The sequence below is a fragment of the Ammodytes marinus genome (genome assembly GCF_949987685.1).
Source record: "Ammodytes marinus genome assembly, chromosome: 16".
Lineage (NCBI taxonomy): Eukaryota > Metazoa > Chordata > Actinopteri > Uranoscopiformes > Ammodytidae > Ammodytes > Ammodytes marinus.
The window spans coordinates 902368-926367 of record NC_137220.1 but is presented as its reverse complement, the minus strand read 5'-3'; the positions used below and the strand labels follow the sequence as shown (position 1 = coordinate 926367).

The following is a 24000-nucleotide window of genomic DNA, read 5'->3' as shown; positions in this document are numbered from 1 at the left end:
GAAGCCGCATTGCATTGCTGAGACATTAATATTGCCAGCTGCTATCGAAATGGTAAGAATGATATGTGGGGATGTCAATTAGGGTTGCTGAAATTTCCCGAAATGGCCCCTTTTCAAATCCCGGGATTTCAGAGCTCCTCACGGGATTTCCCGGGATTTCCCGTTGAAACCATTATTGCCCTTTAATACTACTTTAATGGGACTAAATCAATGCCAATAGATAAATAAATGCAGCAGAACAAGGCTATATTACATCACGTTTTATTTCTACTTAAATAACATGAAGAAAAGCCATTCAAATTAGGCAAAATATTTTCCAGAAGTTAAATAGGCCTATTGAAAACGGTGTTTTTATGAAGAAAATACGAAAAATGTTTCACAGAGGTTCAATATCAAAACATGGCAAAAAAACGGTGTTTGGCGAACAAATGTATTTCAAACAATCTATTTTTATTTCTATGAACGAAATCAGTTTAAATTGAATATTTTCCAAAGGATAGGCAAATAACAAAAAATGCACTACCGATTGCTCTTAACGTGTGAAATAAGACATGACAGAACTAACAGCCTATTCAAACTGACACGCTAAGCAAGATTACTTTCCAGCTTTCCTTTCTTTTACTTTCATGAAGTGTGACTTCAAGAAACACTGCTCAGCCTGTTTCTGAGCTTTGTCACGAACTGACACCGAGAACGCTCTTTCTTCCACGGACGTCGGCTGTATGGTGGAAAGTGCAGAGTAGAGCTGCTGCAGGCGTTTGGGTCGCTCTTTGGTTGCCTCGAAGAGCGCAAACTCTTTTGAAATTATTTTGTGGAGGTCATTCCCATACCTCTGGTCTGGCTCGGGACATTGCATGCAGTCATTAGCCTCGTTCGACTTGGAGCCGTCTTGCTCAGACCTGCGCAACTATGAAGCCCGTCTTGCTGAGCGCACAACAAAAATGCTGTGCGCTCAGCAAGCCGAGCGTCATAATTGCGCAGGTCTGAGCAAGACGGCGACATCTCTAACGAGGCTAATGACTGCCTGCTGCAGATGTGCAGTAAGGCTCTGGGTCATCGTCTGCTCGCTTGGCTCTGGCTGATACGCATATTCTTGGGTATCATCAGACTCTTCCTCGGACACAGCACTTTCAGTATTGTAGAGGCGCTGGTATTTCGTATGCCTGCCTGTCTAAAAAATACATTTCACACAAAATATTGTGTAGCCTTTGTTTTATTCATTTTAGCTTATTAAAAAAAATATCCCCCCTAAAAAAAACGAAAAAAAAAAAAAAAACGGGAGGACGGGTCCCGCGGCCAATTTCCGGTACTCCCGGACTGACTCATTTCACGGGAATCCCGAAATCCCGGGACCCGTCCAGCAACCCTAATGTCAATGTGTGCACTAATCCTGGCTACTCTGCATTTGCAACACAGTATAACAAACATGTTCAAAAAAACATGTCTCTGGGGTCGCCAGAAATGTTTTATGTCAAAATGGGGTCACAGCCCAAAAAAGGTTGGGAACCACTGAGTTAAAAGCTTTGTTATCCTGTGATTACAAGAAAACATAAAATATAGTTCCAGAAACTAGAAAGATTTATTTTGTCCCAATCCTGAGTCAGTTGGATGTTCGACTACATCCGGGCACACTTTACAGTGTGGCTGTTCTACCCACAATCCTCTCTTCTGAACTGCTGAGAAAGAACAACCAGCGATGAGACGGATATCAAACAAAGGTTCAACGGTCAAGACGCAAAGTTATGACCAAATCTGCAAGTACAAGTATGTCCCTATTGTCCCATACTGCTCACAAAGGACATACTTTTATCGGCCAGCGGCAGTTTAAAGTAAAGTAAAATAATTTAAAAAATAATTTGGAATGAATGAAGGGTCTGTGTTTTACTGAACTCATTTGCTTTGTTCTTGGGCGGCTCCTACTTTGTTATCTGAATACCAGTGTCTGTACCTGTAGCTGCCTGTGTAACTGCCAGTAAGAAATCTCTGTCATAAATCTATCACTGAAAGTCACAAACCAATTACCACATTCCCATGAAACACAATCGTTTCTATGACTCACTATCAAAACACATCAACTGTCACTGAAACCCATTGCAGCAGAAATTGATGGCTGCTGATAGTCTTCACTTTGTTTGATGCTGATGCACTTAGTCGGGGGAATTCTCTACATGTTATGATTTCATAAAGTATTATGTGTACACACCTGAGCGGTCTGACAACTTACTGACGGCACATCGCGTTCTATAAGTCTAATGCCAAGATTCTGCTCTTTAAATCTAGTTTAATGTTTTACCCTCTGAAACCTCTCCAAAGAATATATTCAGGAAAACAGATAAAGGTTTAATATCTGGTTTGCTATTTGGCTGAAAGTATGCAGACAGCAGTGTGTGTGTTCAATACAGCCTAGTCCTGTTTCATCCTGAGTGAATACCAAAAGCTGCACACTACTCCAAATAAATGATTTTAATTTAATGGTTTAAAAAAAACTAGTAGATTTGTATATTTTTCAAAATTGAATCTCGAGCCGTTTCACTAGTTCATGAGAAAAAAACTAAAATACTCCACCACCATGCAGTGTGTCAATTATACCATGGCTTTTTTGGGGGGCGCGGCTCTAGACTTTTGGTGTTCCTATTAAGAATTTGGTCCATCCATCTTTGCCACCAATATTTTGCATGTAGGCGACAGACTTGTAAATCTATTAGTGCTATTTCTTGTGATTTGTGGTGAGGAACTTGTAAATGTAATAATTTGTAGTAAATTCATTCCATCCACCATGCAGCACAAGGACAAAACAAACGGCTACTTCAATATGAAAACATTGACAGCACCTTCTTAAAGCAAGCTGTTTATGTCAGTGCTACAAGAGTAGCTTATGCAGATATTTCTCCCAGTCTGAGTTGATTTTCCTTCTTGTTTTGTTCAACTTTGTTTTTAACACAGACTCCTGGGAGTGCTTGTTTGGTAGGGGATAGTCCTAAACTCTACATTTCTCTGTATACTCTGATCTCTCTGTGCACTGACATCAGGGCGCCTGTACCACAGTATTTGTAGCGGTCCGGTGCCTTGCTCAAGGGTCAGCTCGGCAGTGCCCAGAGTGCCCACAATCCAACACTGTTCCATGCTGGACTTAAACGAGCAACTCTAACCCAAGTCCCTACAGACTGAGCTACTGCCGCCCCAAGAGACACTAACTAAGGGCACTAACTGATTGTGACTCCTGTTGTTGTGAGTAACACTCTTAGCTGTGCGGCCTATCCCTGTTTTATGTCAGCACATCTGATTTATCATAACGATCATATAAGATACAAAACTATTCCAGAGAGGAAAGTTTTCTGCAGAGGGATGGTTCACCTGTGTGTTGAGATGCAGCTCCAGGTAATTAAATGTTGTGAGTGCACATTTCTCAGACACACCCACAGACCACTAACTTGCTTTGGAGCCAAGTTAAACGGGGACAGCTGTCTCCTCCCAAGCTTGGCACCAGCTTGCCATCCTCCACCCACTCCTCACAAAGCCATCAAACAGTATAAAACATCTGCTGCTCTCTGGGCTCTTCACTTTCTCCTCTCCTGCTGAAGAAGAAAGACCCCTCTACCACACAACCCTCTGTGGCCCTTGGCACCATTTGCAATCATGTCTTCCAGAAGTATGAGTATGAGTAGCAGATCGATGTACGGTGGAAGTGGTAATGTCCAAGTCTCCATTGGTGGTGGAGGTGGCAGTGGATCATTTGGCCGTGTCATCGACTGGTCACAATATGCCCAAAACGCTGCCTCCGGCGGGGGTGGCGCGGGCGGTGGCGGCGGCGGTGGTAGTGGCGGCAGCATGGACATCTCTGCCAACGAGAAAGGCACCATGCAGAACCTGAACGACCGTCTGGCATCCTACCTGGAGAAAGTCCGCAAGCTGGAGGAGGCCAACGCCGCCCTGGAGTTGAAGATCAAGGGGTTCGTGCAGGCTAAGCTCGGAGGCGCCGGAGGGGCTGGAGGCAAGGACTACAGCAGCTACTACTCTGCCTACGCAGAGCTGCAGGAGCAGGTAAACTCACCTCAGGCGATGAATGGTGCTCTACCTGTCTGCATCACTGCAACCTGTCAGATTTTATCATACAATAACATTGAAATTATGTCATTCTCCATCTCAGTTGTAGCTCTTAGGTACTTTTTATAGGTTTATAATCTTGAAAAGCTTCAATAAAAAAGATGTTATTTAGCAGACTGTAGGCATCACAATATCAGGTCTAAAACAATTTAGAGTATTATTTTACTGTGAGATCCCAACAGTCTGCCAAAACCCTTTTGTTTTTTCACTTATTTAACTAGTGAAAAAGTTAAACTAGTAACAGAATCAAAGTATACACCTTTATATATGTGCAAGTTGAAAAAGATGCCTTAATTTCAAAAAAGGAAAGAATATAAAAATGTATTTCCTCTTTTATCTCCCAGATCGTGGAAGCTGTCAAAGTCAACAGTGCCATCTACCTCTCTATCGACAACGCCACTCTCGCTGCGGAAGACTTCAGAATCAAGTAAGAGAATAATTTTAGGAATTCATGGTTACAAGCAGCAGAGTTGTAGTTCTAGAGACCAGTCTTGGTTTTAAACAAACGGGACTAGGATTATTTTCCCAGACCAGTCAAGACTAAAACTACTGGTGATATCACTACATTGACCGTGCATTGACCGTGATTGGATCTAAAATGTTCTGCTTCAAATGCAACCAATAACTTGACTCATATATACTAATTTACTATCATTCATATAATATTTAGAATCTTAAATTTTCTTCTTTTTTAGCTTCTCCTTCTGTGCAACGAAGGGACATAAACTAAACATGGCACAACACATATTTTAGAGAGGAAAGTTTGGATTATTTTAACTTTATTAAGAGTTTATTTGTCAGGTTTGTTGGCTATTCGGCAGTGGCAAGAGCCGTCATCCTGGACATTTCCTGTTTTTCTAAAAGCGAATACCAGGCAAAGATATCAAGATTATATATTTTGATTGAATTGGGAAAAACGATCAAACTTTAACCGTAAATTAACGTGTTCTCTGCTGTGCAGGTGGGAGAACGAGATGGCTATGCGTATGTCAGTGGAGGCCGACATCGCCGGGCTGAGGAAGGTCATGGACGAACTCACAATGGGCAGAAGCGACCTGGAGATGACCATCGAGGGCCTGAGGGAGGAGCTAGTATTCCTCAAGAAGGACCAAGAAGAGGTTAGTGGATGCAGTTAATAATTTTTTCTTTCTTCGCAATATTTTATTAAACTTTTTGTACCGGCAAAAAATATTGAACATATGACTATGACTATTCAAGGACTGTATTTTTTCAGATTAATAAGCTATCAATTTTTTCTTTGCCACAAAACTGACACCTAAATCCTGACTCTTCAGCTTCCATGTGTCTCATTATTGTCTTCTGCAGCAAATGGCGGCGATGGCGGCTGATGTTGGCGGTTCGCTGGACGTGAAGTTGGACGCAGCTCAAGGACCGGACCTCGCTTCACTCCTTAATGCGATCAGGGAGCAATGTGAAGCAGACGCTGAAAGAGATCGCAAAAAGCTGGCGGCCTGGTTCGAAGCAAAGGTAAGGACATTGTCTTAAGCCAATTAAAAGGTATGTTAGTTGACTAACTGTCAGATAGATGTGAGAGTGATTAGTTAAAATGTAAAGAATCAGAGAACATATAGTGGGTACCTTGACACTTCTGTTCACTAAATGAATATTTCTGTGTAAACATGTTCTGACCATGCCACTGTGTTCTTACTCTGTACAGTCAGCAGGTTTGGCTGAAGTAGTGGCTGAGGCCACAATGGAAACCAGCTCAACAAAATCAGAGATCACAGACCTAAAACGGATGCTGCAGGCCTTGGAGATCGAGCTACAGTCACAGCTTAGCATGGTAAGGATGGTTTTCTCTCTTTTTTATCCACCGTCTTTGTTTCTGAGGTTTAACTAAGCTAAACCCGGCTCCTCTCTCTTGCAGAAAGGGTCGCTGGAGAACACGCTTGCAGAGACACAGAGCCGCTACGCCATGCAGCTCAACGGTTACCAGAACCAAGTCATGTCTATGGAGGAGCAGCTGATGTCTATGAGAGAAAGCATCGAGCAACAGAAACAAGACTACGAGGTCCTTCTGGACATCAAGACCAGACTGGAGATGGAGATCGCAGAGTACAGGAGGCTGCTGGACGGAGAGGGCGGCGGCAGCAGCATTGGTTATCAAAACGGGTAAGAATACTTAAGGGTTTTTTGACAAGATAAACTTGGAGATGTATACTTCCATTTGTATGTGACATAAATACAAGGCTTTTCTTTGTTATACCAAAAAAGTCCAGATCTTTTGGGGTGTTTGGTGGTAACTAACTAAATAAATAAAAAACAGTGCAAGTAAGGCGTACTACAGACCATATGAGTTTCTATAAAAGATTTATGCAGTAAATAAAAAAGTACGATATTCAACCTATAGACAAAAAACAAATGTATGCAACTTCAACTGCAACAAAGTATGCATATTTCTGGATCTGACTGTGCTGTTTGTGTCCTGCAGTGCCGGTTTTGCCGTAAAGAGCAGTGCTGTCTCTGTCTCTATCCCGGTCCCAGTCCCGTCCCCTACCACGTCCGCCAAAAGGACACAGAAGAAGGTAGTCACCGTCATAGAGGAGATCATCGATGGCAAGGTCGTCAGCACAACACAATCTGAGATCATGGAAACTTGAGAAAGCTCAGGACCAGCAGGGGCATACTCACAACTTTCACAGAAAATATACAAATAAAAGTGCTGAGATGCTGTAAACAAAATGTCAGGGTCTCTTGTGTCTTCTTTGCCCCAATAAACAACCAGACCTATACAACTCTTGATAAAAGGTCACACTCTGCACACTACAGCATATAAAATATACAAAAAAAAATGTTGTGTGATTATCTTCCTAATCCTCAAGGTTAAGGTGGTACCTTTTTAAAAGCTCACTATCATTAAATCTCTCAGAAATGTTGCTGGCATCAGCCATCTTAGTATTGTTTATTTACTATTATTGTTTATTTACTATTATTAACTTATGAGCTAGTTTTAATGCAATACCGTTTTGTGACTCATATCCCAAAAATGTATTAGAGCTAAAATGAGCAAGTAAGGAGCTACCATTAGCATTAACATTTAGAATAATTTTATTGTTTTTTAAAGCTTAACTTAATGGTCTTGGTCCTTGTTATTTATCAGATATGCTTTTACCATATTATTTATTTATTTTAATGTTTATTTGACAGGGACAATACATACAACATTGCCACAAAAAAATGGGAAAATGTGATGCATATAAGACGTCTAGCTTCAGCTAATTTGCAGTCTTTGTCCCTAGGTCAGGCTTTAAAATACAATCAAAGATACTAAATACAATAAATGAAGCCTCTAAAACCCCCAGGTCCTCTGCTAGTGCCCTTTTAACTGTTCCTAAAGTAAAGACAGAGAACCAGAGCGAGGCAGCCTTCCATTTGGCCCTCGCCTGTTGAACAGGGTGTTCAGAGAATGTTCATATGTTTAAAGGAAGACTCAAGACCCAGATATTTAGTTTGTAGCTTTGTGTTGCCTTCATTGAGTATGACAATGGCTATAGAAATAAAGTTTGATATCAAGATGTTAGATGAATACGGCCCCTGTTCTTTTTTCTTCATCTTTTTTAAGATATTATTATTATTATTATATAATTTGATAATTTCAAGCACAGAGTTGAAATGAGGAGAGAGAGAGGTAAGATGTGCAGTATACAGCCCTGCCAGGAGTCGAACCCAGGTCCAATGCAAATGAATGACAGCATTAAATTATCCCGCTATAATGATGTTTGTTGAGCTGTAGAGTAGAGAGACGTTTATTGCTCAACATGACACCAACAGTGACATGTGAATACATTCAGACGGATCCTCAGTGACATTAACAACAACTGTTACGATCGAGATGCTGATTCTAGCGCTCAAAAACCGTATGCCCTTCTGGGGTCAAACAACAAACAAACCTCCAAGTGACACGCCTCATATACCTGTGCACTAGGCAATAGGACTGTGACGCTTGGTGGACAACACATGAAATGACAACATAAACTGACACTCCAAAATGTCTCTTACACTGCTCTTGAATGAATATGGAAGGTGGAAGGTTTGAAAAGGCCCAGCTGAATTGCTTTGAGTAAAACCACATTAGCCTCCGTATTAGCATATAGGAAAGAATCCTAATGACTACACTGTTTCGGGCGGGTCGTTGCAAACTGCAGGCAGCTTTTGTATGTGTTGGTTTGGCAGGCTGTTTAAGTGCTACACAGCTTCCTTCACTTTGTCTGCTTGACAACACCTTAAACCACAATCTAATTAATATGTGTCAGCAGAGGTTATCAACTTGATTTGTTAACCAGGTTTTCTGCTTCAGGCTCTGGCAGCGTTCCCATGAACTGCAGCGTTTGACGTGCCATGTGACTTTGCTGCTGCACTCAATGGAGCGATCGCTGCGCCTTAGTTTAATCAAAAGAGACAGTTTATCAGCTCTGTAGAATTAAAAAAGGAAACACAGCTAAAAGCAAAGCGGTTGCTATACATTTGCTGTAAAAAAGGCGAGATTGGAATGCTGTCAGAAAATTGCTAAATTCATGTATTTATTTTACCACCAGTTCTCTCATTGCCTCGTGACAAAAGCACATTGTTAAGCAAATTAACTTTAAACTGGACAACACACTATACTCAGGAATCACATTTAGGTCTGACACTTTCCCTTAATGAAGAATTTGTTGTAATCACTTTAGTTTTTTGCCTAAATACATTTTATTGATAGGTGACTGAATATTATCTGTGATAAATACAAATAGACAGATAGGATATTTCTGATAAATATGAAGTGTCCTTAAGTGAGTGAGTGAGTGAGTGAGTGAGTGAGTGAGTGAGTGAGTGAGTGAGTGAGTGAGTGAGTGAGTGAGTGAGTGAGTGAGTGAGTGAGTGAGTGAAGTCTCCTGCATAGTAGCTTTAGAGAACTTGCAGAACCGCCTGTATGTGACACCTGTGACAGGTGAGTCTCAATTAGTTGAATACCTGAAGATTGATGTTGTGACAGAATTTGAATTAACAAAATCTTCCTCATATTCCCATGGTGTCTCTGTGATGGTGTGCGGGTGTAATCTACCTCACCTTTAACAGGAATCTGAAGACTTAATTGCTGACCTCATTTCATTTCCAAGTAAACGTCAAACTAATAAATAATCGAGTGAACTAATGTTGCAACCTGTGACTTTATAGACAGGGTGTAAAAGTTCAAGCACTTTTCCAGCACCACTGTTTTCATTTAAATATTTGTAGAAAATTAATGAACTCCACATCATCAATCAGTGTGCTTCGAGAGCCCGATTTTAACTTATAATTGTCAATAAATTATAATTATTTTTTATTATTTTTGTATTTTCAAGCTTTATTTGATGGTGCTGAATTGAAATGGGGAGACAAAGAGAGAGGGGGGGATGACCTGCAGCAAAGGTCCACGGGTCGAAGTCGAACCCGCGACCACTGCAACGAGGCCTGAGCCAATATGGTACGCGCTCTGCCACCGGAGCGCCCAAATAAATTATATTTCTAAATAATATGGAAGTCAGCATGATGTTATTAGGGGGAAACAACTATTATTGTGTAAACTAAATTATATTTTATAGTCAGTCTGGTAAATATGTAGAAAATCCAGCATTTTCCAGCAATATGTTCAGATTTTAAGCACATTTCAAACCTTGGATTTAAAATCCAGCATTTTCCAGTGAAATGTTCAGATTTCAAGCACATTTCAAACCTTGGATTTAAAATCAAGCATTTTGCCAATGTTCCATACTCACCGCACTAACCCTGTGGAAGTCTTTTGCATTGATTACAAACCACATTCGCCTCCTTATTAGCACTGAGGAAACTCTACAAATGACTCCAGTGTTTGGGGCTGGGTGTGGCAAACTGCAGCTTTTGTATTTGTGGATTTGGCATGATGCTGTGTTCTGTGTTGGCTTTCTTCACGTTAGCTGCTCGACATTTAAAACCACAAGCAGAGGTGATGCATGACAGCGGCTTGGGGCTCTGAGAGCGTTCACATAAAGGGCGGCGTGTGATGAGTCATGCCACACAGATTCATCAAAGAATGCAACCGATCGCTGCAGCTGCTCACTTCAGTCAAGAGGAACAGGTTGTCAACTTTTAAGAAACAAACAAGAAGTTACAGCTTGAAGCAAAATTGTTGCTGCAAACCAACGTGTATGTATTATTTCTTGAAAACAATGATTCAATAACGTTAAATAATTTAGACAGAAATTATTCAAGGGCAGGTGCATTGAAACTTAACCTTCATCAGACAGCAAGGTGCTCTCCTTTAAGTTTTTGTCTCAGGTCAGTTTATATCAGAAATAGAAACAACACATTTGCATTTGAAAGACAGCACAAAAGAAAATTAACAGAAAATGTGCACATTGGGCTCTTTTGCTTGATGGTTTTAAATCACTTACCCTGCTCATTGCTGAGAAGTCTTGCTCACGATTCACAGTGGAGACAGCAGGGATGACCAGGGCCTCTGCAGTCAGTAGAATGGAATAAGTAATACACTGATTTTGACAAAAAAAAAATTTACAAGAAGCGTTCTCCAGAAGTTCTCGCTTACTACACCTTTCAGTCTGCACATTTTCGATTAATTTTCTTTTGTGCAGACTGCTCATCACATTTAGCGCATGGCACACGTTCATTTCAGACAGAGGAAAGCAATTTCATGTATAAAAAATTAACAAAATATACAGCGTTTCTTCTATTCAGTAGACTTGGAGGGGAAACAGTGAGAAAGCACTCGGCTAAAAATGTTTTAATATCCGCCCGACGCTTATGGAAAAATCAAAACAATACCATGTTAGAGTAGATAGCCCGTCCAACTAATGCTCCCTTGTAAGATAACTTTAACATGAACACATTAAACAAAACGAGGGATTTTGGGCATCCAATAGAATGTTGCTTTCAATGTATGGAATTTGTTTTACTTACCTCAGAAACAGTAACATTGTCTCTGGCTGAAGTGAATTGCGGACGCTGTCTAACGTACAAGTGACATGACGCGGGCAGTCGGGTCGGGTCGGAGGCCGGCTACTCTGTGTGCGCTATGAAAAACATCGTTGGCCGGAAAATAAGGGACTACGGGTTTGATCTACCGGGGCCGCCCAGGTAGATCCATATGGGACCGTCAAGAGAGCAACTTTGGGTCGACTTAATGGGGGGGGGGGGGTTGCAACACACCTATCCCCCAAGCTAATGACACCCTTAGGGACTGTACTGTATGGAAAACACTGGTTGACACTTGTGACTTTATAGAACGCTTGTGTAATAGCCAGTGAGTGCAAAGGGCCGGGTAACATTATAAATATATTCAGTAGGTCAGTAAGAGCAAGAATAGTGCTGCATACAGTATTTAATTTTATTTATTTAGATTATTTGTTGGTCATTTTAATTTTTTTGGGATGCCAGTGATTGCTTCTTCATTTAAATATTGAATCTTTTTTGGTTAATTCAAAAGGCAAATTAATTTAATATTATTATTATTTACATATGAACTCAAAATAACAAATAAGATGTTAATGGAGATGTAGATGCTGACAGTGGCACACCTGGCCTTGAGCTTACCGTCTGCTGCCAGATAGCGCCACCGTGTGGCTGGTTTCAGTATGACATCATCAGGCACGGGACACTTGATTCCTTCTTACTGCATCTGTAATCACACACAAACAAACTGATTTTCAAATAGGTTCTAAAATAGCCAAAAGTTTTAAAGGTAGTGTCTAGGCAACGGAAAAAATTGCAAATGCACCCCGACATTGAGAAAAAAAGGGGAATTAACTGATTAATGAAAAGGGGCATGAAGTGATATATTCCATATTTGTTTCTGTTTATGTAGGATTACCTTTGTATTGATGCGCCCTATTTATTTATTTATTTACTTAATTATTTAATTGTAACATTGAGACGAGAGAAAAGGGGCGTATACAAGGGGAAACAGAAGAGAGAAAAATATGGTCCCTTCACTCTGATTCAGTGCAGCGCAGTTATCAGTCGAATTTAGAGGACGTCTGCTTTCAGTCAGAATGATGATAGTGTTTATAATTAAATTGCCGATATTTAACCTAGGCTATTGCAATTTTTTTCAATATTAACACCAGCATGTGTTCCTTAACAACATTTAATTCAGCTTATATATATATAAAAAATAAAAGTAAAGGCAGTTACACTTTAAAGTTTGATTTTACTCACGAGTTATTATTGATCTGGCAACTTTTCCACCGTCGGAAAATGTGAGGTAGGCCCATATCATATTACACATATTCAATCACACACTTTGCGACTTACCTTTTTTAAACGCTTTTTGGGGAGATATTGTGGATTTAGTAAACACTTGTCTCGCTAGCTGGCCGAGCCTCAACTGTATTTTCCCGGAGATTTCGCGGGAAAGTCAATATTGAAGTAGCTAGCTGTAACACATTAGCTTGCGTTTCTCCCTCTTTCTCCAGTTCATCTTCACTTTACTCACACTGGGTCCGTAACAGTGGCTTTCTCCATTTCTGTCTTTGATATGCACAAGCGGGTTTCACGTAAAAGGTTGAATTGTAGGCTACCATAGATAGTATATAGATTTGAACTCGGCGATGCAGTTTAAATATAACGGTTGTACAGTCCGGACCAGTCCATTTGGGGAGGGGGGGGGGGGGGGAGGGGGGCTCCCGCTCGCCACTTGAATAGTGTAGGTAATGATCTCTGTGATTTAATTCCAAACCCACCCTCCCATTACAAAAGTGGGACAGACCATTTTATTTATTTTCTTGTAGTTTTATTTATTTTTATTCACAATTCTTTATTGCAAGAGAAAAAGTACATTTAATGAATGTGACATTTTGACAACAATACATTTATAAAAATATAACAATAGAGGACAATAGAACATCCTACCACATTAAGGCAAAATCTTAATCTTAATTTTCAAAAATAAATATGGTCAGGATTAAGTTATGCCAGAATTTTTCATTATCGAGTAATAATTGCCAGTAGAATGCCATGACTGACTATTAGAGCACAGCATTTATCATATTTATAATGGATGTGTTCACCGATTTTGACAAAAAAAAGTGATTTTGACAACAAGCGTTCTGTTGAATCACTGACTCCTCCTCTCATTTGCAAAAGATTCCATAATGTCCAACAGTGTCCATATCATTCCGTGTGTGTTACAGTCTGATGATCGAATGTCTGTCTATTTTTTTAATTGTTAATAATATCTTTTTTTGTTGCATTTCTTGCTTGCTCTTGCAAGATGTGTAACTGTGTTCTGCTGTCCATCTTGGCCAGGTCTCTCTTGAAAAAGAGATTTTAATCTCAATGAGACTAACCTGGTTAAATAAAGGATAAATAAAAATAAATAAGAGAGAGTGTGTAGAGACAGAGATGAAATGTGTCAGAGAGGGGAATGACATGCAGAGAACGTCCCGGGCTGGATTCTAACCCGGGTCTGCTGTGAAGAGGACAGACAGACAGACGGACAGACAGACAGACAGACAGAGAGGGGAATGACATGCAGAGAACGTCCCGGGCTGGATTCTAACCCGGGTCTGCTGTGAAGAGGACAGACAGACAGACGGACAGACGGACAGACAGACAGAGAGAGAACGACCCGGGCTGGATTCTAACCCGGGTCTGCTGTGAAGAGGACAGACAGACAGACGGACAGACAGACAGAGAGAGAACGACCCGGGCTGGATTCTAACCCGGGTCTGCTGTGAAGAGGACTGAGCCTCTATGGAGGGGGGGGGGGGGGGGAGGGGGGTGTTAAACCACTAGACCACCAGCCCCCCCTGGTCGTCTGTGTTCAGTGTAATGATCATCATGAGGACGCTGTGGCTTCCAGGGAGGTTTGATCCGGCGACATCCGGTTTATCGGCTCCGAACTCTGAGAGACAAACGTCCACACAGGACAGACTCCAGCGGTGCAGCAGAGGCTCTATGGACCAGTCCGCACTGAAACACAGAGAAGAAGAACAGTCCGCACTGAAACACAGAGAAGAAGAACAGTCCGCACTGAAACACAGAGAGAAGAACAGTCCACACTGAAACACAGAGAGAAGAACAGTCCACACTGAAACACAGAGGGAGATAGGAGACGACGTTGTTTCAGCTGCAAACAGACACATTATTAGAGTTTAATTTAGTACAAAACGCCACATTTGATTAACAACGCTAGATTCACTGAAACACAAAGAGAGAAATCTGAAAACCTTATCGATCCAAAAGGGATTTAATTATTTTTTCTTTATTTCTAGATTGTTTTCATGAACATACACAAACATAAACACAGTGAAACACAGAGAGAGAAGAACACTGTATTTATCCTGAAGGGGGAATTCCTTTTTATAGTCTATCCCATCCATGTAATAAGAATAAATAAAATAAATAACCACGTAACAGTAATTTAACATAAACATCAGCATCAGTCAGTGCATATATCAGTTGTTTGTGTGTTTAGTAGCCAAATAGCTGAAGGAGTATGTGAATTAGCATAACGATTAGTTTGCGGCATAACTAAAAATTCAGTGAAAGTGGTCAGGTTGAGATAATATGCTTCCAGCTTCCTGGGCGACAAGCTTCTTCCACAGAGAGGGTGAGAAGACGCTGTTGTTTCAGCTGCAAACACATTTGATTAACAACGCTAGATTCACTGAAACACAAAGAGAGAAATCTGAAAACCTTATCGATCCAAAAGGGTGAATTCTTTTTTCTTTATGTACCGTAATTTTCGGACTATAAGCCGCGACTTTTTCCCAATTTTTCGACCCTGTTATTACACAGCACAGTATATGTTCTGTAGCTAGTCTACTATTGCTCTAAATGGTAACACTTGAATACGTTATGCAAATATGCAACTTATTTGTTGAAATGTTAATAAATGGGAGCTTCCTCAAGCAGCCATCTCTTTCCCGACCATCCCCTCTGTGCACGAACTCTTACATATGGTGATTAAACATTATAACACCTGCGGCTTATAGTCCAGTGCGGCTTATAGTGCGGAAAATACGGTATATCAACACTGTTTTAAAGGTGGAGTCAGTGATAATTTATTTCTAGATTGTTTTCATGAACATACACAAACATAAACACAGTGAAACACAGAGAGAGAAGAACACTGTCTATCCCATCCATGTAATAAGAATAAATTAAACAAACCCATCAAACACAAACATCAGCCTCGATCAGAGCTTTTTCAGTTGCCGCTCCAAAATTGTGGAACGAGCTCCCCCTCCATATTAGACAGGCCCCCTCACTGCCCATTTTTAAAACACGTCTTAAAACCCATTTTTACTCCTTGGCTTTCAACCCAGCATGAGACCTTCATTTTGTTTTAGTGTCCTATGGTGTATTTTATTCATTGTGCTTATTAGCAATTATTTTATTTGTTTAAATTGTTTTATCTGAATTTTAAATTGTTGTGTTCCTTTTGAATTGTTTTACCTGCATTATGTACAGCACTTTGTTTCAGCTGTGGTTGTTTTAAAGGGCTTTATAAATAAAGTTGAGTTGAGTTGAGTTGAGTGCATAGAGCAGCGTTACCTTCTCTCCTGGTACGTGGTCCAGAACTCAGCTCTGGGGTTCTTCCTCAGCAGGAAAGAAACCGTCACGATCACGTCTTCAAAATCTGAAAACAAAAACGTTCAGTCACTTTTTTTTTCCTCTTCCTCAGTTGTTGTGTATTTGATGAATTTGCATTGTATATCGTGTTTGTATTGTTTTCGCTTGGCATTTGTTTGACTCAACATCATTGAAAAATAGGGTCACTCACTCACACACACTCACACACACTCTCACACACACACACACACACACACTCTCTCACACACTCACACACACACACACACACTCACACACACACACACACAGACACACACACACACACACACACACACACACACACCCCTCAATTGATTTCTCGAGTATAAATAAAGGTAAAATGAAATGTTTAAACACTTTACTACAGGGACTAACAATTATTAGTGTGGATTAGATTTAAGGCCGTCAATTCTATGTTGTATTCTACATATGGTTCACTACAGGTCGTATTCAGTGGACGAATTGTATGTTGATTCTTTGGTAACATAGTTTTATGCCAATAAAGACATTTGAATTTAAAGAAAAGAAGTAACACAGTCTTTCTGAGATACAGTCAAGTGCGAAAGTTTGTGAACCCCTTGAACCTTTTGGAATTGTATTTATTTTAACCATTATTAATTCATTTTTTTCAATACCAGTATTTTTTATATGAAATAACAGATTGTTTGTTTATCAATTCAACATTTTTATTTTCCAGAAATCAATTGTTAAAACAGATAAAACAAATTATTTGACGAATGTTGTATGTGCAAAAGTTTGTGAACCCTGAGCTGCATTGCTTAAATCGAGCAAGGTAAACACAATCAGGTTGGCCAAATTGGTTGATGAAATAGACCAATGTAATGAGAGATCTTTAGGAAAGAAATTGGGCGGCACTAGATAAAACAGAGATAAAACCAGGTCAGTTTAGGCTCACCAAAGTGAACCCATACAGGTCAGACATGCTAAAAGGGAAACAAATCTCAGAGGATCTCAGGAATAGAGTTTTGATGTTACACATTTGTCTGGGGACAGTTATAAATTCATAAAAAAAAATTTGAGCTCAATCGGTCCACCGTGAGGCAAATCATCTACAAATGGAGAGCTTTAAGAGTGACTTAACATCTGCCTAGAAGTGGACTTCCTTCAAAAATATCCTCAAGCGCCACAAGAAAAGTGATTTTTCAGGTAAAAGCCAACCCAAACATTACACCTGGAGATTTGCAGACAATTTGAAACCACCATTATTCACTTGGGAGAAGGTTCTCTAGGTGGTAGGCAGAATTGCGTTTTTGCCCAAACATGGGGGTTTTGGTTATGACCAAACAGTTCAATTTTTGACTAATCTGTCCACAGAATAAGACTTCAGGTATCTCCAGGTGCTCTCTGGCAAAGTTGTGACAAGCAGTTTTGTTCTTTTTTGAGAGCAGAGGCTTCTTCAGCAACCATCCCATGAAAGCCATGTTGACTGAGTTTTCTTCTTATTGTGGAACCATGCACATCTGTCCCAGATGCTGCAAGAGAGGTCTGCAAATCACCAGATGTAATGTTTGGGTTGGCTTTTAACTGAAAAACCACTTATCTTGTGGCGCTTGTGGATATTTTTGAAGGAAGTCCACTTCTAGGCAGATGTTCAGTCACTCTTAAAGCTCTTCATTTGTAGATGATTTGCCTCACGGTGGACCGATGGAGCTCAAACTTTTTTTAAAATAATTTATAGCTGTCCCCAGACAAATGTGCAGCATCACAACTCTATTCCTGAGATCCTCTGAGATTGTTTCCCCTTTTAGCATGTCTGACCTGTATGGGTTCACTTTGGTGAGCCTAAACTGACCTGGTTTTATCTCTGTTGTATCTAGTGCCGCCCAATTTCTTCCCTAAAGATCTCTCACTACATTGGTCCATTTCATGACTCAATTTGGCCCATCTGATTGTGTTTACCTGCTCCATTTAAGCAATGCAGCTCAGGGTTCACAAACTTTTGCACATACAACATTCGTCAAATAATTTGTTTTATCTGTTTTAACAATTGATTTCTGGAAAAGAAAAATGTTGAATTGATAAACAAACATCTGTTATTTCATATAAAAAATACTGGTATTGATAAAAATGAATTAATGATGGTTACAATAAATAAAATTCCAAAATGTTCAAGGGGTTCACAAACTTTCGCACTTGACTGTATATAAGGATTAAAAAGGGGAGAATAACGGACATGGATGACCCAAAAAATTACCAAAAAAATAATAACAATGGCCTATTAATAGAGCAGCGCTGCTACAATCTTTTTCCCAAGTTATTAGTTGGATTTTTTAAAATTATCTCATAGTTCTGGAGGGAGGGAGAGAGAGGGAGAGAGGGGGAGAGAAACAGAGAGGGAGGGAGAGAGAGAGAGAGAGAGAGGGAGAGAAAGAGAGAAAGAGGGAGGGAGAGAGAGAGAGAGGGAAAGAGAGAGAGGGAGAGAAAGGGAGGGAGAGAGCGAGGGAGAGAAAGAGAGGGAGGGAGGGAGAGAGGGAGAGAGAGAGGGAGAGAAAGAGAGGGAGGGAGAGAAAGAGAGGGAGGCAGGCAGGGAGGGAGAGAGAGAGGGAGAGAAAGAGAGGGAGAGAGAGAGGGAGAGAAAGAGAGGGAGGCAGGCAGGGAGGGAGAGAGAGAGGGAGAGAAAGAGAGAGAGAGAGAGAGAGAGAGAGAGGGATGGAGGGAGGGTTAAGTTATAATTTTAAAGACCTTTAGGTTCGTAGAATACGTCCGAGCCCAGTATGATGTCTAGGCGAGGCAGGAGCACCAGCTGAGGGGTGACCTCGCCCCACGTGAGAGGGACCGTCTCCACGCTAGCCCCCGTTAGCCCGTTAGCTGCACAGCTCCGGAGGCCGTTCACCAGACACAGAGGAGAGGCAGCGCTGTCCGATAGAACCACCGCAGACCCACACAGGGCAGCAAGCACCCCGGGGAGGCACACTCCTGCTCCCAGCTGGAAGGGATAGAGGGAGGGAGGGAGGGAGGTAGGGAGAGAGGGGGAGGGAGAGAGGGCGGGAGAGAGGGAGATGGAGGGAGGGAGGGAGAGAGGGGGAGGGAGGGAGGGAGGGAGAGAGAGAGAGAGAGAGGGAGATGGAGGTAGGGAGAGAGAGAGGGAGGGAGAGAGTTGATCAGACACAGAGGAGAGGCAGCGCTGTCCGATAGAACCACCGCAGACCCACACAGGGCAGTAAGCACCCCGGGGAGGCACACTCCTGCTCCCAGCTGGAAGGATAGATAGATAGATAGACAGACAGACAGACAGACAGACAGACAGACAGACAGACAGACAGACAGACAGACAGACAGACAGACAGACAGACAGACAGACAGACAGACAGACAGACAGAGAGAGAGAGAGAGAGAGAGATGAATATGTTATAAGCTGACAAACAGCGTTCTCCAGAATCCCTGACTTCCTTCCCCCCTCCAGCACTGTCTTGCTACTGAGCCTGGTTAAAGCTTGTTAACTGGTATGTAAACAAAGGGGAACCACCGTAGCTAGCAACATGCCCGTTTACAGAGCCTAGGCTGTGTATTAGCAACATGCCCAGTTTACAGAGCCTAGGCTGTGTATTAACACTGGATTTCTTTTAAGCACACAGACCTCCAGCACCTTCTTGCCTCGTAGCGCTTCTCTTCGGGTCCACAGATACTGAGCCAGCACCACGGCACACGGCCACACGTACATGCCATACTGCGGGTCAAGCACCTACGATACAAAACAAAGAACACATCACATACTGTAGAGGAAAATACAGTTTCAGACTGTTTTTTAAGATGAAAATGTCTCATAAATCAGACTATGAACAACATATGAACAAATCCTTCTGTAATAACCTTCAGAATAGTGTTGAGAATGATTATGGAAAGTTTAGTTGATGTTAGTGCTATAGAAGTTAAGATTGTTGAGATAATGTCCGTTATAGATGGTTGTATAGGAGAAATATACAGACGCAAACAGACAAGGTTTAGGCAAATAAACACCTGAATGTACATTTTGAACCTTTGATTTAAATACTAGTGTGAAAGAAGGCTACACAAATCTCAGAATTGACCAGTGCTTGAATAAACCATGTTTTTCCTGCAGTGTCCAACCTAAAATAAATCATATTGTTGTACTATATGTGAGCCGAATTCGGGGCAGGACTGTGTTGTATCATATAACGCCTCTTATGTTCTTCACACGGCTGAAAACCATTTATATAGGTAGGTGATTACCTTAAATTCACATATATTTCAGGCGATAGCGGCGTGATTCCTCTAAATCACGCCACAGCACATAGACAAGAGCTGGTTACTGGCATTAATGAAGTTAGTTTCACACACACGATGCATAAAAACAATATAATATTAACAGATAATGGAGAATTTAAAGTGTGTACTGACCTCAGGGATGCACACTGTCAGAATCTCCTTCGGATCTTTCTTATCTTCAAACGTGAAAACTTTACTCGCTATTCTGGCCGTTTCTGGTTCAATTTGATCCATTGTGCAAGTTAGCAATCTCCAGAACTACATAACTGTATCATCGGCTATCGGTATATCTCTTATCTACCTTATTATAAAGACAAAACTAGTCATTTTTATAGATAAAAACATCGCTTGTGACTATCCTTTCCACCACGCTATGCCCATGCTTTTGCTTACTATTTCGCGTCGACCCTCAACAGCCAATCAAATCCACGTAAACGCCTGGCGGGAAGGCTGATCCTAAATTCCAGCCAATCAACGCTTTCCTTTCGCCGACGCTCCGACCAATGACATTTATAGTAGCGTACCAGGGGGCGGGAACTTCTTATGTCAGTCATTCTGTCTTATTAGCATTGTGTGGGCTGCTGCTGTTACTGTATTGTGAAAGTGTTTCGGGGGGGTTTATAAAGTGTCCCGACGTGTATTTAGACCTATTTAAGGCCGCGGGAAACACACTACCCGACTTCTGGTTGTTGCTGTCTCACTGTTAGCTAAGGTGGGACAGTTAGGAGGGGTTAAGAGCAGGCTAGTGGATGTTATTGTGTGTAAGCTACACGTTAGCTCCTCAGCTAGCCGAGAGAAAATGAACCATAAAAGTAAAAAGAGGATTAAAGAGGCGAAACGCAGCGCCAGGCCCGAGCTCAAAGACTCGTCAGATTGGGTGAAACACGGCTACCATGAAACCTTCGACCTGGCTCACCACACCGTGAAGGTAACTGTCTGTCTGTCTGTCTGTGTGTGTTGGTGTTAGCAGTGCGAGCTAAGAGCTAATAGCAAGCTAGGTCGGTTTGCGTGCAGCTGGTCACGTACACAGTCCGAACTGCTGCACGCGCCAGGTACTACGTCACATTCTGTCTCAAAAATCATTTTCAAATAACTCTCACTTATTTATTTGCATTTTACTTGTTTTTCAGTTTAAGCCAAAAGTCTTAACAGAGACACTAGTGTTAAAAGTTAAGATTGTCCTAAATCAATGAATAATCGTAAGTAAAAATATCTATGCTGTCGCTACAGGTGTAACGTCAAAACAATCTGGTGTTAATACACAGCCTAGGCTCTGTAAACGGGCATTTTGCTAGCTACAATGGCCCCCTCCTTTGTTTACATACCAGTTTACAGCCTAGACTGTGTAAAGGAGTGTGGGGACTTGAGAGAGGATATGAGAAAAGATGAATTTCAATGTGACCATTGACTGATAAAGTAACTTAACTAATACCTCTGATATCGTGTGTTTGTGTTTGTGTCTCTCTCTCTCACACTCTGTCTCTGTCTCTCTCTCTCTCTGTCTCTCTCTCACTCTCTCTCCCCCCCCCCTCCCTCTCTCCCTCTCTCCCCCCCTCCCTCTGTCCCTCTCTCTCTCCCCCCCCTCCCTCTCTCCCTCTCTCCCCCCCTCCCTCTCTCCCTCTCTCCCTCTCCCCCTCCCTCCCCCTCCCTCTCTCTCTCTCTCTCTCCCCCTCCCTCCCTCTCTCCCCCTCTCTCCCCCTCCCTCTCCCTCCCTCCCCCTCCCTTCCTCTCTCCCTCCCTCCCTCCCTCCCTCTCTCCCTCCCCCCCTCCCCCTTCCCCCCCTCCCTCCCTCTCTCCCCCCTCCCTCCCTCTCTCCCCCTCCCTCTCCCCCTCTCTCCCTCCCTCCCTCCCTCTCCCCCCCTCCCTCTCTCCCTCCCTCCCTCTCTCCCCCTCCCTCTCTCCCTCCCTCCCTCTCTCCCCCTCCCTCCCTCCCTCCCTCCCTCCCTCTCCCCCTCCCTCCATCTCTCCCCCTCCCCCTCCCTCCCTCTCTCTCTCCCTCCCTCCCTCTCTCCCTCTCTCCCCCTCCCTCTCCCCCTCCCTCCCTCCCTCCCTCCCTCTCTCTCTCCCTCCCTCCCTCCCTCTCTCCCTCTCTCCCCCTCCCTCTCCCCCTCCCTCCCTCTCTCTCTCCCCCTCCCTCTCCCTCCCTCCCTCCCTCTCTCCCCCTCCCTCTCCCCCTCTCTCCCTCCCTCTCTCTCCCCCTCCCTCTCTCCCCCCCTCTCAGGACAGTGTGGAGCGCGTGGACACCCTTCATATCTCTCCGGAGGAATTCATCCGTAGATTCGAGCGTCCCTACAAACCCGTGGTTCTGCTAAACTGCCAGGAGACGTGGCCGGCCCGAGAGAAGTGGACCTTGGAACGGCTCAAACGCAAATACCGAAACCAGAAGTTCAAGTGTGGGGAAGACAACGACGGATACTCGGTGAAAATGAAGGTGATTTATGAATGTGGATGTTGTGTGGGTGTGTCTTGTGTCCTATGTGTCTTATGTGTTCCTTTTTTAATGCCTATAGTTGATAGTGACTATTTCATGGTTTTAATTTAGTTTTAATTTATTTATTTATGGATACATATACTACCTCAATGTGATGTATCATTTTGCACTTTACAAGGACTGCACTTAATTTCGTTGTACCTGTGACAATGACAATAAAGATATATTCTATTCTATGAAGATGAAGTACTACATGGAGTATCTGGAGAGCACCAGAGACGACAGCCCTCTGTATATATTCGACAGCAGCTACGGAGAACACGCCAAACGCCAGAAGCTGCTGGACGATTATCAGGTACTTTCTAGGGCTGGCCCGAATGCCATTTTTCAGGCTTCGAATATTCGTTGGTTTTTCCGAGCGAATATTCGGATATTCGTTCCATAAAAAACAAAAAACAAAATAATAAAAAAATTAAAAATTAAAAAAACGTTAATAATCCCTATATACTCCCTGGAACCGATTTTGTTGAAGATTTACGCGCTCGGAGGTGAAGTAATGGATGCGCTATGACACTTAGTGATGTAATATCCTCCTAAATGAGCAATACTACTACTACTATTACAATATTACTAACTTTTATATCCAAATATAAAATGATTTGATGACATTATATTGCAGTACTAGCTTCTTGCAAAAAAAAATTAAAACGAAGCTCCGAATACTAATTTAAGCTCCGAATACTAATTTTCCGAACGAATATTCGAATAATTTGGGCCAGCCGTAGTATTTTCCCTGGTGGAGACGAGACGGTGTGGATCAGGTCCCCCCTCTGGCAGAATCTGAAGCCCCCCTGCATCCACACTATTTCACTATTTGTCTTTATACTGTCATACTGTATGGAAATCGAATGTGAAGCCCACTGAGGCAAATGTCTATTTGTGGTATTGGGCTGTATGAATAAAACTAGTTTGATTTCATTTAGGTCCCTCTGTTCTTTAGAGACGACTTGTTCCAGTTCGCGGGAGAGAAACGCAGACCGCCATACAGGTACTGAGGGCTTTAAGGTGTTTATACAGGTACTGAGGGCTTTAAGGTGTTTACAGGTACTGAGGGCTTTAAGGTGTTTATACAGGTACTGAGGGCTTTAAGGTGTTTATACAGGTACTGAGGGCTTTAAGGTGTTTACAGGTACTGAGGGCTTTAAGGTGTTTATACAGGTACTGAGGGCTTTAAGGTGTTTATACAGGTACTGAGGGCTTTAAGGTGTTTACAGGTACTGAGGGCTTTAAGGTGTTTATACAGGTACTGGGGGCTTTAAGGTGTTTATACAGGTACTGAGGGCTTTAAGGTGTTTACAGGTACTGAGGGCTTTAAGGTGTTTACAGGTACTGAGGGCTTTAAGGTGTTTATACAGGTACTGAGGGCTTTAAGGTGTTTATTAAAGCTGTTGGAGCCATTTACAGGGTTTTTGTGTTGAATATATTAAAGTAAATACATTTTTAGTTTATGGCTAAAATTATGATTTATGAATTATGATGTGTATGAATTACTAATCATATTTACATTCATATGTATATTTATGCATTTCGTGAGGATGTGGTGATGAGTCTTTGTGTCACCTGGGGAG

The 24000-nt window shown here is 42.0% G+C and overlaps 3 protein-coding genes across 4 annotated transcripts in view; 2 read left to right on the top strand and 1 right to left on the bottom strand.

Moving 5' to 3' along the window:
- The first annotated feature begins 3559 nt into the window (after positions 1 to 3559).
- Positions 3560 to 6807, top strand: LOC307262361 (keratin, type I cytoskeletal 13-like). Its single transcript, XM_080043220.1, has 7 exons — positions 3560 to 4041; positions 4449 to 4531; positions 5066 to 5222; positions 5431 to 5592; positions 5783 to 5908; positions 5993 to 6237; positions 6557 to 6807. The coding sequence occupies exons 1-7, from the start codon at positions 3637 to 3639 to the stop codon at positions 6723 to 6725; spliced, it is 1347 nt and encodes a 448-aa protein (XP_079899346.1). The 5' UTR covers positions 3560 to 3636; the 3' UTR covers positions 6726 to 6807.
- Positions 6808 to 13819: 7012 nt separating this feature from the next.
- Positions 13820 to 20298, bottom strand: mettl23 (methyltransferase 23, arginine). The gene is made up of 5 exons (XM_080043833.1): positions 20074 to 20298; positions 19292 to 19396; positions 18397 to 18640; positions 15637 to 15721; positions 13820 to 14049 (listed from the first exon to the last, which is right to left on the bottom strand). The coding sequence occupies exons 1-5, from the start codon at positions 20173 to 20175 to the stop codon at positions 13869 to 13871; spliced, it is 717 nt and encodes a 238-aa protein (XP_079899959.1). The 5' UTR covers positions 20176 to 20298; the 3' UTR covers positions 13820 to 13868.
- A 217-nt stretch (positions 20299 to 20515) lies between these two features.
- The window catches only part of jmjd6 (jumonji domain containing 6, arginine demethylase and lysine hydroxylase), a 21957-nt gene continuing 18472 nt past the window's right edge, over positions 20516 to 24000 (top strand). For both annotated transcript variants that reach the window (XR_013845239.1, XM_080043132.1), the window contains exons 1-4: positions 20516 to 20869; positions 22163 to 22372; positions 22614 to 22727; positions 23356 to 23420. Coding sequence is in view for 1 of the 2 variants with exons in the window: in XM_080043132.1 (XP_079899258.1) it covers positions 20741 to 20869; positions 22163 to 22372; positions 22614 to 22727; positions 23356 to 23420 (518 nt within the window). In the remaining variant the exon portion in view is untranslated. The remainder of the gene's footprint in view (positions 20870 to 22162; positions 22373 to 22613; positions 22728 to 23355; positions 23421 to 24000) is intronic.